Source organism: Parasteatoda tepidariorum, chromosome 5, assembly GCF_043381705.1.
Source record: "Parasteatoda tepidariorum isolate YZ-2023 chromosome 5, CAS_Ptep_4.0, whole genome shotgun sequence".
Classification (NCBI taxonomy): Eukaryota; Metazoa; Arthropoda; class Arachnida; order Araneae; family Theridiidae; genus Parasteatoda; species Parasteatoda tepidariorum.
The window spans coordinates 86,254,185-86,268,623 of record NC_092208.1 but is presented as its reverse complement, the minus strand read 5'-3'; the positions used below and the strand labels follow the sequence as shown (position 1 = coordinate 86,268,623).

General features: G+C 27.4%; 1 protein-coding gene across 3 annotated transcripts in view; it reads left to right on the top strand.

Moving 5' to 3' along the window:
* LOC107456568 (sodium/potassium-transporting ATPase subunit alpha-B) overlaps positions 1-14,439 on the top strand; it is an 85,559-nt gene that overhangs the window by 62,152 nt on the left and 8,968 nt on the right. Inside the window, exons 15-17 of one of the 3 annotated variants that reach the window (XM_043050242.2) lie at positions 1,251-1,352; positions 4,454-4,608; positions 7,226-7,320. In XM_043050242.2, coding sequence (XP_042906176.1) covers positions 1,251-1,352; positions 4,454-4,608; positions 7,226-7,320 — 352 coding nt within the window. Of the gene's footprint in view, positions 1-1,250; positions 1,353-4,453; positions 4,609-7,225; positions 7,401-14,439 lie in introns of those variants that run through there. The other 2 variants (XM_071180724.1, XM_043050241.2) reach the window with 2 other exon arrangements.

The following is a 14,439-nucleotide window of genomic DNA, read 5'->3' as shown; positions in this document are numbered from 1 at the left end:
TGACTCTGCCTAGTTTTTGCATGTTGCCACTTGCAAAAAAGTTTTGAAAGAAATGTTTGCATACAAAAAAGATTTTAGGACATTCCATTTATAGTGAATTTATTTCTAACTCTTCCTCAAAAAATTTTATGAATTTATTCATATTTCAACTGTATTCCAATTGGAAAATAACCTCATAACCCCAAGCTTTTAAAATTTTCTATTAAACATTTTTTTTTTTTTAAAGTTAACTTCAAATCTTTATAGTGATAAAGAGTGAGGCCATTTTAATGAAGTTTACAATGTTGCTCATTAGGGGATCATTCACTCATTAATTTTTATTGAGTTTAAAGTCTTGTCACTAAAAATGAGGTTTCTATGATAAGATTCGCTATTTCTTTAATTTGCTTTATTAATTTTCTAACATGAGGTTATACGATAAGATTTGCGATTAAAGTTTTTTTTTACATCTTAATAGTTTTGTTTACCTTGTAATTTAGTTTTAGTTACAGCTTTGTGATTAATTGCTAACATTTCATTATTTCAAAATAGTTAAAACTTTTTTCAAATGTTATATTTTAAACATGATAACCGATATGTTGAAAGTTTTATTTTTGAAACTTATGAATCTGCTTGTATAAAGTTTAAAAAATTTAGTATAATTTGTAATTTAGTATAATTTTTTTAACTCTTTGTTTTATAAATTAAACTTAAAATTCCTTTTATTAGAAAGATTTTAAAATAATTGCAAAATTTGGTTTTGCATTTCAGACATTTTGGGGAGAGAAAAAAATATGGTTTTAATTTTTCATTTATTTATTTGCATATTTTTGCTATTAAAATATTTTAAAAAATCAAGGGCCACAAACAAACTAAATTGATTAAAAAAAAAATTTTTTTTTTTTTTTGCTACATGCGTGGTATGCAGTTTTGAGTGTAGAGTATATATATATATATATATGTTGCATACGCCATGCAGCGCCACCTGTAAGTAAGCAGACTCCCTTACATTCTCTCACTGAACGGCTACGGGGAGCGAGCTCATTAAGATGTTCCAGCTCTAATTATTTTGTACTGCCATTTAAGTGTTTTTTGTCATAATAAAAGCTTTAAAATGCAACCCTAGACTGCTTTGAAGCTTCATCGACACTCCCCGTCCGTAACATATATATATAATAAATAAATACAAGAAAACACGAAGAAAGTTAAGAATATATATATGAAAGTGTTCATTTATTTCAAAGTTTAAGTGAAATATGAATTATATGCAGGTGTTGCCATGGGAATTGCTGGAAGTGATGTGAGTAAACAAGCTGCTGATATGATTCTGTTGGATGATAATTTTGCTTCAATCGTTACTGGAGTCGAAGAAGGTAATATTTTTCCTTACAATGTTATATATCAAGGGGGACTGTTCAAAATTATTTTATCAAACATTGAGGGCACTTTTTTTTAGTAAAAAAAGCCACTGTTTCATTGCTTTACAAGTCAAACTAAGTTTTCATTTCAAACTACAGCTCTGCATACCAGTGGGGTGGTTTGAGGTTAGATCCAGATGCAGCCTCAGAAAAGCACCAAACTCATGTAACAATACTAGAATTGAATTCCAGAAAAAAGTGTTTTTCTCTTTTAAATACTGCTGCTTCATTGCCAATTATGTACCTGATAACTTGTTTTATTTTTTTATCTCTGATCATTAATTTAACACAATTTATATTATTATTTCAATTGGATAGTAAACATAGTTTTTTAAGCTTATTTGTAACGAAATGGGGATGTATGGAAGGAGTTTAGAATGGATGCTTATCATTCAAAAAAAAAATCGAAAACTATAAACATGATTAAATATGCAATAAATGTAATGAAAACTACATTAGTAACATACATATTGTTAAACTTATTCCCAAATTATGACGTTATTAAGTTGCATTTTTTTAGAGAACTTCACTAAAGTTTTTAGATTTTAAAATATGAATTTTTTAATGTAACATTTTACATAGGGTTCCCATGGTCTTTAAAAGTCCTTAAAAGCTGCTTAATTTTTATTTTGGAAAAAAAGGGCCCTTAAAAGTACTTAATTTTGGTACAAGGTTTTTAAAAGTCCTTAATTTTTAATTTTTCTGTTCAATTTTTTTAAAACAAAAGGTCATTCTTATATCACTTGGAATTGAACCATCCATTAAGGGTAACACATTTTAGGGAGACAAAAAATAATGTGGGGGCTACAGGCAAGGGGAAGAAAACATGTCCTTTCATTAATATATTGGTTCTTTCATTGAATTAATGTATTCTGCTTTCGACTAGAATGATATTCTTTGAGGAGAGTGAAGCATTGAAAAGAAAAGAATAGTTTGGACAAGGGAGATACTGCACATGGAAGAGATAGACTTTTTTTGGGGGGAGGGAATGCAGTTTTAAGGTACCTAAGTAGAAGACCCCCACTAACCTCCAAAACTGAGAGAATTCAAGAAATTCAGTTCTACTTGTAACGCGTCTGCTTATAGGAATTAAGTAAAACTCTAAGAAAAGAAGAATTAGAATTTTTTTTTTTAAACTAGAATCCATAACGAAAACTATTTCCTAAAATCTTGAAGAATTCAATAAATTCGTATAATATTTCAATGCATAATAAGTAACTGTAAATTTATGGAAAGCATAAAATTTTTAAAATTCATGATTGTGCTGAAAATTAAAACAGATCTGTAAGAAACAGGGTTTGAAAAATCCCAGCCTACCTATGAGTACTAAATAAGAAAGTATGATTTGCTTCTAACAAAAAAGTTAAATATTTGGTAACTATTTGTTTTGTTGCATTGTAAAATTATTTTAAAGTTTTAGATTGTTGCACTATTATTTTTATTTCTTAAGGATAAGCAGATTGTTTACATACAAATTTAAATCTCTTCAACTGAAAAGTCCTTAGATTTTAATACTCATTTTATTCGGTTAACATTCCTACTTTACTGTTTTTAATTTTTGATCAATTTTTGGTTGCTTTAAAATTAGTTCATGTGTTTCGCGAGACAAGTAACATTATGTTAAGTTAATTCCTAATAACAGGTTTAGCTGGAAATAATTTTGTTAAAGTTCATCATAAAAGTAAATATAACACATTTGCTGATCTAGTAGCAAAATATAAAAACTTTTTGTTTTTACCAAATTTCTTTATTTACTCTTTTTTTTTAATATACATTAAAAAAAATTGCAAATCTTAATTTATGCATTTAATTTTATAATTCAATTTCTATGAAATCATTAAAAATAGAATACCGCTTAGTATAATTAAATTGTTTTTTAATATATTTCTTTTATTTATTTATTTTTTTAGAAAGGTAAATAATTGGCACTGTCACTGGTGGCATATGTATATTCGATGATAAACAATCATACTATTTTTAGAATAAGTCCTTAATTTTTCGAAAAAAAGGTCCTTAAAAGTGCTTAACTTTTGCTTTGTTAAAAGAGTGGGAACCCTATTACAATTCAATGTTTGTTGGAAGAAGTTTCAGTGTTTACACAATCTGAAACTATAAATAGTCCTGAAAAACATCTCCCCTTTAGTTACAATTTGAAGGGTGCAAAAACTATCCCTTCTAGGTATTACAAAACAAAGAAAATATTAAAATTTTAAAAATTTTCAATTTAGTAAAATTTTTCCTCCTAAATTGAAATTATTTAATAATTCTTAATTTTTGCATATTTCCACGAGCCCAAGCAATGCAAAAACTTATCTAATATTTTTTAAAAAATCACAAAAGCTTTTCACTAAACTATGGTCCATTAACATTTTGTGCCACTTTTAGAATTAGCATAGAGGGTGCTGGCTAAAGATTGACAAAACTTAACGTAACAGTCATGAATAACTGTTACAGAATCACAACAGTCATAAAATTAACATATTATTTGCTGGAAAGCATTATTGCCTTAAAGAGAGTTGAGTGTTCACTCTACAATTGAGTTCTAGCAGCTAATCACATGACCGTGTCTAATCACTTAGTTGTACATGACATTTTAATAATACAGGCTTGGGTTTATTATCACGCTGAATCAATTTTTGGATCAGATTTAATTGGATACCTGCAAGTGACATCTCGTATGTGTGTCAAACTTGATTGGCTGTCCCACATCTGAGGTCGCTTGGAGGTATCCAATTATTGGTATATTATTTTACTTTTTTTGTCCCAGATGTTATAATTAATTTAAAATCTAGTAAACTATTCTAATTAAGTAAACTCAATTCTAATTAAAGGTTTAATTACCATAGGGTGCATGCAGATCCTACAACTTATGCATACATTTTGCATATATATTGCTTCTCTAGTTCGACTACTCTAATTTAATATTTTTTTTTTTAAGTAAAGTTTTGTCCCTCTTGTAATGGTATACATTTTAGTACAATATATTTTCAATTTTTAAGCATTGACTTTTATTTATTTTCATGTCACGTTTCCTAGATGCTTTTTCTTTATTGCAGGTCGACTGATATTCGATAATTTGAAAAAATCTATCGCTTATACCCTCACGAGTAATATTCCTGAAATATCCCCATTCTTGCTGTTTATTTTGGCTGACATACCTCTGCCCTTGGGAACAGTTACCATTCTATGTATAGATTTAGGAACAGATATGGTAAGTTTAGAAGATTTTTTTTTCACTATTTGAATATTTAGTATCTGTAAAAATCCAAAGGGCATATTTTGTTGTAACTATTCCTATTGCATTACACTCACTCCAGGTTTGGATGTTTTTAAACCTGAGAGAAAACTCACCTATAAAATATATGCAAACACCTGGGTGGCCACCAGCTTCCAACTTCTCTATCCATTTAATTCCTTTTAAAATCATGCTAAATCTTTCAGTAATACTTGCCTACTCTTGTTTGAAAGTTGAGAAACTGTTGGATAGTAAAATTGTTGTAGCATATTTAGTATCAAAGTTGAATAAAATATTGCCATTAGTCACCTGGGTATGACTTGTCCAGTTTCATAATTATGGATAGTAATAAAATAGCCCAGTCAGGTTAGACCTGAATTAATTCCCAGAAAGCTGAAAATGATTTCATTTTACTTAGGCATGGTAATTAAAAGTAATATGAATTTTTGACAATTTCTGAAGTGAGCTGAGCTCTTGAGAGCAAAAAAAACTGCTAAATGTTCAACACTTTATTAGTTTTTGCCTTATAAAAACAATTAAAAAAATTTTTTGTTTAAAACAAATCTAATTGGAATTGAATTTTATAAAAAGTTTTAATGTTTCTGAGCATATGTAAGTTTTGGATTATTTGGTATAGGTTGAGCACCAAGTTATGCATTATTAGCCTCAGGCCTCATACCTTAATCCAGCAGCAATTTTAGCAATAGCTGGAACTGGAATGAAAGAATAATTGCAGAACAGAAGTTTTTTATTGTTTTATACAAATGCATAATGATTCCCTTAAAGTAGTAAGACAGGAGGTATAATAGGGACACCTGAAAGGGGAAGGGCATTTTATTTACAAAATGAAGGTCACACCCAAGAAAATTATAGTATTTTTTTTAATTGGTTATTTGCATGCATCTATACATAGAGATAAACAAAATATTAATACTATATGCACCTTAAAAGCAGATTTAGGCACTTTTTATTTTTCTTAATTTATGTTTTACATTTGGAAAAGCATTTTTGGGTTGCAGGTGTTCAAAAGTGAGGGTAATGCTTTTTTCAACCAAAGCTATAAGTTTTGCTTATTTTTGATCAAACCGCTAAACAAAATGTATTGTTCAATGTATCATTCAATGCAAAATTTTTCTGATTTTAAAATTTTTTTGTTTTGTTAAAGAAACATTTTTTTAGAGAAACAGAGCGAAAGAACAGAGGGACTGACTATAGTGCCATCTGTTGAGGAATAAGAAAAGTATTTTTGCCATTAGCGTATATTTTGTTAATAAAAAAAAATTTGTTTCTTCAAAAAATACTAAGAAATTTGAGAATATATGGGCAAATGGGAGATAGTCGTAAAATACGGGAGTCTTCGTTGAAAAACAGGAGACTTCACTGGTATGACTTCAGAAATCAAACACATATTCTTATTTAGAATGCACTAGGTGAGATAAAATCATTTTCAACTTTTCGGAAATTAATTCTAAATACTGCTTTTTTAATAAATAAAAAGCCTAATTTGATTGGAGTAACTTCTATTATATTATGAATTTTGGTCTCTTCTTATTCCATGTTGATTCTTAATTGTGTATCAAGTAAAGCAAAACACCGCATTTTCCTATCTTTGATATATAGAAAATTTACAGTTATATAATTGGCGCATGGGAGTCAGTTATAAACCTTAACTAGACAACTTTTTTGATGGGCTGGTTTTTAAAACTGCACTAAAAATCTTCCAGGTGACATTTCAATTTTGTTTACATTTTCTTAAATGGTGCAAATAAAACTACAAATGATGATACAGTATACTCTCGATATCTCAAAATTGGAGGGAAGCTAAAAACATTTCGAGATAACAAGTTCAGAACTAAATGTGTTCTGAAAATTAGAAAAGTATATTCTAAAATAATGCTCTAAAAAGTAGTCATTAAACATAATTAACTACCAATAAATATGTATAGTTGACTATAAGTCTTAATACAACAATTATAATTTTATTTCTAAAAGTAAGACCAAAAATAATTATGCATTGAATAGAAAAGAATTGGTTTACAATAAACTTACATTGTAATTTTTCCCAAAAAAATTGCTTTTTTATTTTGTAAAAAATTCTACAGAACAAGGTTTTCCAAAGAAACTCTTCGACATAGGAATTCAAATTAACATTACATGGATATATAATGATTAGGGGGGGGGGAATATTTTTTTGACATAAAAGGGTTTTCAAGATATCGAAGTTCGAGATACAGAGAGTATACTGTATTATTATTGACTGAATAGTAATTTTATTCTCTTAAGATTAAACCGCTCGGATTAATGTTTTTTTTTTTTAATTCTAATATTTAAAAAAGTATTTTAATGATTTCTGTGATAAATTTTTAACCACTAAACTTAAAAGAACCTCTTTATATACTGTGTATATGAATAGTAACTGTTACATTTATAAACTGTTGTTCTTTTTGTATGCATGATGAAAAATCTCTTCTTTCGCCATTTCAATTTTTCCTATTATGTGCTTTATCTTTCTTTCTCTCTCTCTCTTTCTGCAAAAACAAACTGTGCGTCTTCTGTTTCTTTTGCCACTTTTTTTCTGTTTCCTTTACAACAGGTGCCAGCTATATCTCTGGCCTACGAGCATGCAGAGTCAGATATCATGAAAAGAAGACCCCGTGACCCCAAACATGATAAACTAGTTAACGAAAGGTAAATTGTGATGTATTATTCTCCTCCCTCTGTAGGCTGTTGGTTGCACACATTTGAGCATGTTTCTTCATTGCTGCGTTTTCCTCTCCTCATTGCATTTCCTCTTTTGCTTATTTTTGTGTTTCTTCTAATATTTCTACACTGTTGGTTACTCTTAACCACAATATTTTCATTTGTAGAAATGGAAAGTTTTTATTTTTAATTCACAGTAAGGTAAATCTAATAAATCAAACCAGCAATCCATTATTAAATTTATAGATTATGTTATAAGCAATTTATAATTAAGGAAAAGCTTGGATGTCACAAATCATTTTATGGTAAAAATTGCTTCTCGACGAAGCATTTTATCTTAAATAGTAGAAGAAGAAAAAAAACTACATGATGTTTTTCATTTTAGAAATGGGCCTTTCACAAATTTCTTCTTTTGAAATAAGAAGTGCACAATATCTTAAATCCGCAATTTCAAAACTCCTTGAAAGACTTAGTTTTTTAGATTCTTCTTAAAATTCTGAGTACATATTTCACAAATTCGTAGTAACAGGAACTTTTTTAATTCCCCCTGCTCAGAAGATATTTAAAACTTCTGTGTTCATAATCCAGATGGGTAGGTCCCGTCTCTTTATCAACCAGTGACTTGTGAGGCATGTCATTCTTTAAAAAGGAATCCATTTACGTTCTTATTAATACTTAAAAATATTTTTAGATTAATTTCTGAGTTTTGTTTTTAAAAAAAATTCATAAAGAAGAAGGGAAAAAATTATTTAAAAAAATCAGTTGGGTGCAGCTCAAGGAGGGCCAAGGATTACTCTGCCCATCCCAGTTTTCTAACTCTGGGATACAGTAACAGATGTTCTGGATGTGTTGTCAGCGGAACGCAGAACCCCTTTGTTTAATATCCAAGCATTTTTAGTGCTCATTTTAGAGAAAGGATGAAAGGCTATGTCAACCTTGCCCAGTGGGAAATATTTTTATAGTGTATTATAAATATTTTTATTTACTACTTTTTCAGCACTTCATTAATAATGTGCTATTAAAAAAACTGACAACATGAAGAAACAATATTAATTTCTGCTATTTCTCTTTTAATCAAAGGGATATACATTCTTGATTTTGACCTTTTTTCCCATCTTTTATGATGTGTGAGTATAGTTCGTATGAGAAATTTGTAATTGGCTAAATTTTTCTTTTGAGGGAGGAATTTGTATAACGGGTGCTTCTAGTGGATGAATTGGGGAGAAAATTCAGTAGGAAACAATCTTAAAACAAAAAAAAAGAAGCTAAAACCTAAGAAAAAAATTCACTACCTTGGAAGATACTCAATCTTAAAATTTGCAATAATTATAATTAGCCATGGGTTCAAAGTAGATAGCTAAACAGTTACTGTTTTTTTGTTTTTGTTAAAAAATGTGCTACGGCATGGTTATGTTTCATTAAAACTGAAAAATTAATTTATACAAAATGCTTTCCGTTTTACACTTTCTTATTTCAAAATTTTTTTTTTCTTAAATTATTATATTTGAAGTTCGTATTTGTAACGTATTTGAAATTCAGTGATTATATTCATTAGATCTTTAATAATTGTTTGTCGAAATAAACCTCTCTGTATAAATTAATTTTGCTTTTTAATCACAAATCAGATAATTTCCATGATGTGACTCTATTCATTAACTATACTACATTAGGTTTTAAAATAACATTCGGTATAATTTATAAATTTGTCTACTAAAAAACCTATGTGTTTAACTTTGACTTGGTAAAATTTTAATTCTTTTAAAATTTCATTTTTGATATATCAAAAAGTATATTCAATTACTTATTGAATCAAATATTATATTATATTTTGAATGAAATATTGTCCTGTATAGTAAAAATAATGTGTGAAAATTTGTTGATGTTTTCCTAGAAAAAGTCTGGAAATTTATTTACTGTGAACTTTGAGAATTTTATTAAATATTTTAATATCTTGAAAAACTGTTTGCAATGAAACCAATTCATGTCTGACAAGCAATGATAGACATTTTCAAAAAAAAAAAATCGGTTCAAAATAGATTTGAAAGAGTAACTTTTTAATTTAAAATTATGAGGAAAAATAGAACTTACTCAAGCTGTTATAAAAAATTATATCTTGCCACTCATTCTTATTGATCTTAACAAGTATTTTGTGACTTTTATTTATTTATATTTTCACAATATATAAGTTTGTTGATGCTTTTTTATTCAAATCCTTATTATTTAGAATTTGTTGAATAATTTCAGCATGTAAATTTTTTTGGTTATTTCTGTAAGCATGAACATTTCAATTGTTACATACTTATTATGACAATGCTTTAACCCATATTTAATAACAAACGCAGCAGTGAAGACTTACTTTTTTTTATATAAAACATTTTATTTATAATGTAGGTTGGTTCCAATTAGAGGTAGTTGAAATGCTAAAAAAAGAATACATTATTTTTTATTGTGCTTATAGTATATAAATTCCACTTGCTTTGTCCCAAATTTTTTGCTCAATACTAACTAGCATTACTTAGCATTTTTTGTCTTGAATCTATATTACTTATTTCAACCTTATTCATTTTTTTCTAGTTAATTAATTGGTGTGTATTATATTGAATGCAAATAACTTGTGTTTGCTACCATGTGCTTTCAATTTTAAAATAGGGATTTCTATTATAGTGTGTAAGCCTTGATATTGGTGTGAAGTCAGTATTATTTACTCACTTCCTTCATATAGCAAATAAAAAGAAAAGTATTAGTGTTTTTTTTATCATAGAAGTGTTGTGGATCATAATAATGTATTTTTGTTCTTTAATTTGGTACTTTTTTCATAAAAAGGAAAATGTAGTTGTGATTCTAATTTGTTAAAATAGTGCAGACTTTTGTAAGTATGGCATTGTTTAAAAAAAAGAAATTGTATATTCAAATAGTAAGTGAGCGGCTCACCTTGCCATCAGATGACTTATTAGTAACTCAATACAAATATGTCTGACATTGCAGCAGCTTACCACACCATTTAGTGACATGAAACTTATTTAAAATAAATAAATGCAAATAACTAAGTCTAACATTATCATCTGAACATCATGAAGTACCATTACAGTTAAATAAAAAATGAACCCCCTAGTAAACCAAAAGTTTTTTTTTTTTAAGTAATTAGCCATCATAAAAAAAAATGCATTTCTTTGTAATTAACTACAAATATTTTCTTTTTTAAATGTAGTGATTACAAACTACTACTTTCAGTCACTAGCTACTATTAAGAGATGGATTTTGTTGGAATATTCAATTGACACTAGTGTTAGAAGTTGAAAAAATTTAAGATTGAAAGAAAAAATTCATAAAAATGGTTTAGAATAATAATTGGCTAATTTTAACAACTGAAATAACAAAATTTATAATTCTTGTTTATATGAACTAATTTATCAAACTAGATCATTTTTTACAAACATTTTCATCCAAGATTTACCTTTTTATGCTTTAGTCTGTCTTTCTGGCAGAGAATATTTAAATCAAGATATACTGAAAAATTATTGAATATTTGGAGATTTTGTTTAGTATCTTTACTCTTTAATTTCATACCAGAAGTATTGTACATTAAGAGTTATAGAGCAAAATATGTTTTGATGACAAGACTTTCATAAGATTTGCACAAATCAGATTTTCTAATATTGTGCAATTTTATGGATATTATGTTTGATTTTCTATTACTGCAAGAGTTTATAAAGATTGTTTATTCATTTTTAAATTTGTGAAGATTACACTAATATTGTAAAATAAGCAGTAATCAACTCATGAAGTCAAATATATGACAGGTTAATAGAATGAATTCAAGAATTTGAAAGCATTTTCTCATCGGTGGCAGAAACTTATTTTTTATTAATAAACTAATAAATAATAGACGTAATATAGTAGACATAAAAAAATATCAGTTTTAAGTTCTTTTATTTGTAATATTCTTAACTATTTCAAGTTTTTAGCAGTTATATGATTACACTCTTTGTATTTAGGAGAGACAAATACTCAGTCAGTTAGGACCGTCTTAATAGCATGCAGGGGGGGCACAGAAATGTTTTGACTCCATGTCATACTGTTTAAAATTGAAGGAAAAAACATCACATACATAATATAAAGCATTTTTTAGATATGCAATAATTTTAACAAATTTAAACTAAGCATAATTTTTTTAGAAATTGAGATTCTAATCAGTTGTAATCCTCAAATAAAAAATAAAAAAATTCAAAACTATGTAAGCTAATAAAATAATAAAATTTAAAAAAAAAAGCAACTTTATAACAAATACAAAAAATTTAAAAGGTAGGAATTATTTTGTCAAGCCAAACAGTTATTAAAACTTCTTTCAATGCACATCAAACATAACCAATTTTAAAGTTGCTGTGCCAAGCATGTTTAGAGACATCATTACTTAACGTCAAACTTTCTCACATTAATTTATTCTACGTAGATATTTTTTCAGGAACTCAATGATTTCTAAACATTTTCAAATTACATATTTATGTTTATTTAAAAGGTTCCAAATTCACTTCAGTAATTAAACTCGAAATTGTGTGAAAATTTAATTTTTCTAAATTAGAAAGAAATACTGATATAAAAGATATAAAAATTGTTTTAAAAAAAATAAATTTTTTTCATTGTTTGGTTTATACTAGCCAGCTCAACTCTGCATTAAAATAAAGTGCGAAGTCCTATATCTAGAATCGATAGTACTTTTGCAAGTCTAAAAACAGATTTTTGGGATAATAAGCCTTTAAGGTAAACATCAAAACATCCTTATTTAATAAAAAATACCAAATAGAAAATAATTAACATCAATTTCAAACAACAATGTATAAATCCACCTGGTTTGTCAGTTGCTATGTTGGCAGCTTTCATTGCAGATTTCCACATGGTTTTTAAAATCTCAACATTTTAATATACCGCAAATTTCGAATCTTGCATTTTAATTAATAGTCATTTCTCGATTAGCGACAATTTCACAGTTGATCAGCTTGCCTTTGTCACCAGTTTTTTCTTGTAGTTAATAAAATGGATTTTCACCTGGTTTTTGAATTCTCAATGTTTAAATTTGATATTATTCAAATTGCATTTTGAATCGTGCACTTTACTCTTAATTATGGACAACCCATGCAGATACGATGGGACACTTGCAATCCAATGTGGATTTACGATTGCATTTTTGTCAGCTGTTCTGAGTTTTTTAATGCTACATTATTATACACGAGAAATTCGAAATCGCGCATTTGAAGAATTACTTTTTGATGCACTGAATTTATGGCGTTTTATTATCAACGTGGTTTTGTCGATCCCATTTTCAATAGCTTGGAATTTTCACATTGTTTTTAAAATTTTAGATTTCTTTTTTAATATAATACTATTACAATCCGTGAATTCCTTATCGCGCTTTCAAATATGACTTTATTCTCGGTTTAGTCGGCAATATTTTCAAAATGAAACTGTTTTGCGCACTCTGAGATATGAGGGGAAAAAAATTTCGCTCTGTAATGAAATACCGGATTTTGTTTCCTCGATATTCAATTGTATTTTCATATTATAGCGGAAATCAGATTCCAGTAAAGTTTATAAAGAAAAAGAAATTAGCGGAAAAATAGAGGATTCTCATACCTGCATGCTTTTGTTAACAAATCGCAGGTGTAAGAAAGCTTGTTTTTTTTTTTACAAAAGAAAAATAATTTTTTTCATTTTGATTGTTAAAGCGTCCGGAAGAGAGATCGGGATATGGGACTTAGTACTGTATTTGGAGAATAATTTTTTTGCTTATTACTTATCTGATTTCTTAGTACTGTACTTACATATAATACTTATTGTATGACACTGACATTAAAATGGCAACACTATGGGATATCAAAAAAATTTTCTTCAACAAAAAAAGGCACTTTTCTTTCTCTCTTTTTAATTTTAATATAACTTAAAGTGTTTGTCATTAAGCATTCTGGTTTATAATGCTTTCTTATTTTTATGATAATTGAGTATTAACAAAACATTTGTGCATTATCACCATTTAGAACCGAAACAAAAGAAATTCTTTATTCGAATTGACCGAATCCAAATTAATCTGAACCTCTCAAAATGACAGTGAGATCCAAGAATTCTAACTTGTATTTTTGAATTAATGATTTGAAAATAAATTAAGTTTGATCATGATGACTGCCGAGATGCTCTTTGATCAGATATTATGATCCAGTTTCCAATTACGCTTTTTCAAATTCCTTTGATTGTCATGAGCATAAAATAATTAAAAGAAATTTTTTACATGTAACTTATTTATTTATTTCTTATTTATGGTATTTTTAATCTGTTTTATGAAGATTATATACTTACAGCTTTTATTATATTATAAAATAATCATGCAATATTATGTTTAAATATATTTTATGATAAAGATTTTTTTAAAAAGTTATATTTACATTCAATAAAATTTTCAGTGAAACTTTTCACTCAACGTATGCAGTTTGAATTATAAACACGTAATCACTATTTAAAATTCTAAGGCAGTATTAAACTTATCTTTTCACACTAATGCTAAAATTAACCACTAACGTTCTTAGCTGAAAACATTTAACAGGTTTTTGTAGTAAGCCAATAATTTAATAAGAAGTTTTTATGGAATTCATAAAAACAATTTTATGGATGAGGATACGATGGTAACCCTTCAAAATAATTAAATCTAAATTTTATCCTTATAGAATTGAAAACAAAACCTGTTTTACCAATTCTATATTAACATTTTGTTGAAAGGCAGCTTTACACAGAAATTATGTGATGTCACTATTTTATAATGGAATATGAAATGTGTACACAATTCAAATAAACTCCAATAAAATTTACTTATACTGAATGAAATGAAATTAAATTTTGGAATATTCAATGTAACCAAAAATGACAAATTAACTTGTTACCAGTCAACAATTTGGTAATGCAATAAAATATCTTGAATCCTTTCTATTAATAATTTTTAATTTAAATGTAACAATCTGAGGAAATAAAAATGTTTGTGAAGATCTCAAAAAGTTTTATTCTTTTCTAAACCTAAAATGTTTTTAAATACTAATTTAAGAAAATTATTTGTAAGATACAATTTAA